This window comes from Phaethon lepturus, unplaced genomic scaffold (assembly GCF_000687285.1).
Source record: "Phaethon lepturus isolate BGI_N335 unplaced genomic scaffold, ASM68728v1 scaffold25533, whole genome shotgun sequence".
NCBI lineage: Eukaryota > Metazoa > Chordata > Aves > Phaethontiformes > Phaethontidae > Phaethon > Phaethon lepturus.
In genome coordinates, this window is record NW_010530095.1 from 1,182 (window position 1) to 3,324 (window position 2,143).

General features: G+C 52.1%; 1 protein-coding gene across 1 annotated transcript in view; it reads right to left on the reverse strand.

Annotated features, from left to right (window-relative positions):
* Positions 1–269: 269 nt before the first annotated feature.
* BIN3 (bridging integrator 3) overlaps positions 270–2,143 on the reverse strand; it is a gene marked incomplete at its 3' end in the record, with an annotated part of 2,132 nt that continues 258 nt past the window's right edge. The window contains exon 2 of the mRNA XM_010284169.1: positions 270–404. Within this exon, the coding sequence (XP_010282471.1) occupies positions 270–404 (135 nt within the window). The remainder of the gene's footprint in view (positions 405–2,143) is intronic.

Below are 2,143 nucleotides of genomic sequence, written 5' to 3' on the forward strand. Positions count from 1 at the left end.
AGCCAGCACCACATCACCACAGGCACCAGCAGATGCCAACCTGCTCTTCTGTCCCGCGTCCCACCACTGTTCCCTGTGCCCTCTCACCGCTTGGTGACTCAATGGCTGGAGGGACGGCATTTCGGCAGAGGATTGCTGTGTATTACCCGTGTTTTACGCTCAGCTGGAGAAGGTACCTTGCTCTAAGAGCCTTTCAACCCTGGGTGGGACCCCGGATGCCCACCAAAGGGACAGCCAGCAGTGCCTGGCAGACAGGGACCACATCTCACCTGTGCCCGGACCAGTGACTCAAAGCTGGGTTTGAAGTAATCAATGCGGCTGCTATAAAACTTGGGCATTTCCTCCAGGAGCTGCTTGTTTTTGGCTTCAAAGTCTTCCTTTACCGGCCTCAGCTCTTCACGGGCCTGGGAAAGGAGAGAGGATGGGGAGTCAGACATTTGGGAAAACACCCTTCCCTTGGGCAGATCTGCACAGAGGTCACCCCAGGCCAGCAGACTGCTCTGCTTTGACCCAAGGACAACCAGCAACCGGCTAATGGAGCCTAGTGGGACCAACCGACCAGCTAACAGAGCCTGGTGGGACCCAAGCCCTGACCCTGGACCATGGGGAAAGCCATGGGACACCTAGAGAGGCTGCTGCAGAGATGATGAACCAGCTGGTCTTCTCCTCTTCAGAAGAACAGGGTCAAAAACCAGCCCCAAAGCTCAGCCAGGCTGGAGAACATCCCCATCCATGTCTGCGTCCCCTCACCCGGCAATTCCCAAGAGCATCGCCAGAGGATCCTGCCCCCACCGTCGTTTTCGCCCATGACCTTCAGCTCAGCGCGTCCAACTGGCTTCTTTAAACAGAAGCGTGGGGAGAAAGGGAAATGTCTGTGAGATGGTGTGGAAAAGGGCAGGAGGGGGTGGGCTGTGAAATATTAGACCAGTTCAAGTCTGCCATTTAATCCCGGTGCCATTCCGACGGGAGGGGCGCGCGGGAGAAAGCCGGTGAGCTGAGCCCAGCCGCGGCGCCGGTCCTGCTCCCCGGGACAGCACGCCGGAGGGGTGGTACGGACAAAGCTCCAGGCTGGCAAAGCCTTAAATCATACCAGGCTTAAGTAGGTCTGAGGGGCAAACGAGCAAATTCATCACCTGCCATGAAACAAGGAGCGTTTAAACTCCCGGGGCGGAGTTCACGTGGGGCACCAAACAGCAGAAGGCTTGGAGCAAGCAGCTCGAAAGGGAAGATGCAAATTTGCAGCTCAGTAAAAATACCTGGATGAGATTATGCTATTTCCCATCCAATCTGTGGACCTCTCGGATGCCCCAGGTTCAGGATTGCTTAAGGCTCCTGCAGGCATTTAAGCTCACGCAGTGGTTAGTTACGATCTTTTCTGGGGGGGAATTAGATCACACAGAAGTTCATTACGGGGAAAAAAATTAGATAACTAAAACCTGCTTAATCACCAGGACAAAAGCATTCACATTTTTCCAGCCACAGCTTTAGTCACCGAGGCTAAGCGAAGTAAGCTGCTTACTATTAAATCGGAGGTCTCTTTTGTTAAGGCTGATAGGGCTATTCTTTAACACAAAACTTAATTTTTGTGGGGAAAGTAATCAGAAAATACATGTTCTTTGACGCCGAGAAAGTCAACTGTTCCTTTGAGCATCAAGCAACGTTCTGCAGGAGCGACAGATTTGGGAAGAAATGCTGGTGAAGATTTAATTAAAAAAAAAAAAAATCATGATTTTGCTAAAATTTGGGAGAGAGAAAAGAATCTGGCCAAGCTTCCCGTTAACCAATTACTGCAATTTTCCAAGACGAATTTTTGTAACAGGTGGCAAACACAAAGCCTTGAAACGCTCTGATCTTCCCCTTTTCCCTTCCAGCTGCTTGCTCAGACGCGGAGGTCGGGGGGGAAACCCTCCCTGCGTCAACTTCAGCGCCGGCTGCTCCTCCAAGCATCCCCGGGATTCCATTTTATTTTGGAAAACTGGCTCTTTTCCTTCGCTCAGCCCTCGAACTCTCCTTTCTGTCATCAAGCGCCCTCCGTGGCAATTTTACACCGATACAAGACATCCCTCCAAAACGCTGTATTTCACGGGGGCTTGGCACGGGTGCCAAACACCGAGAGAAAAAGCTCTTCCCGTGTTTTCCTGCT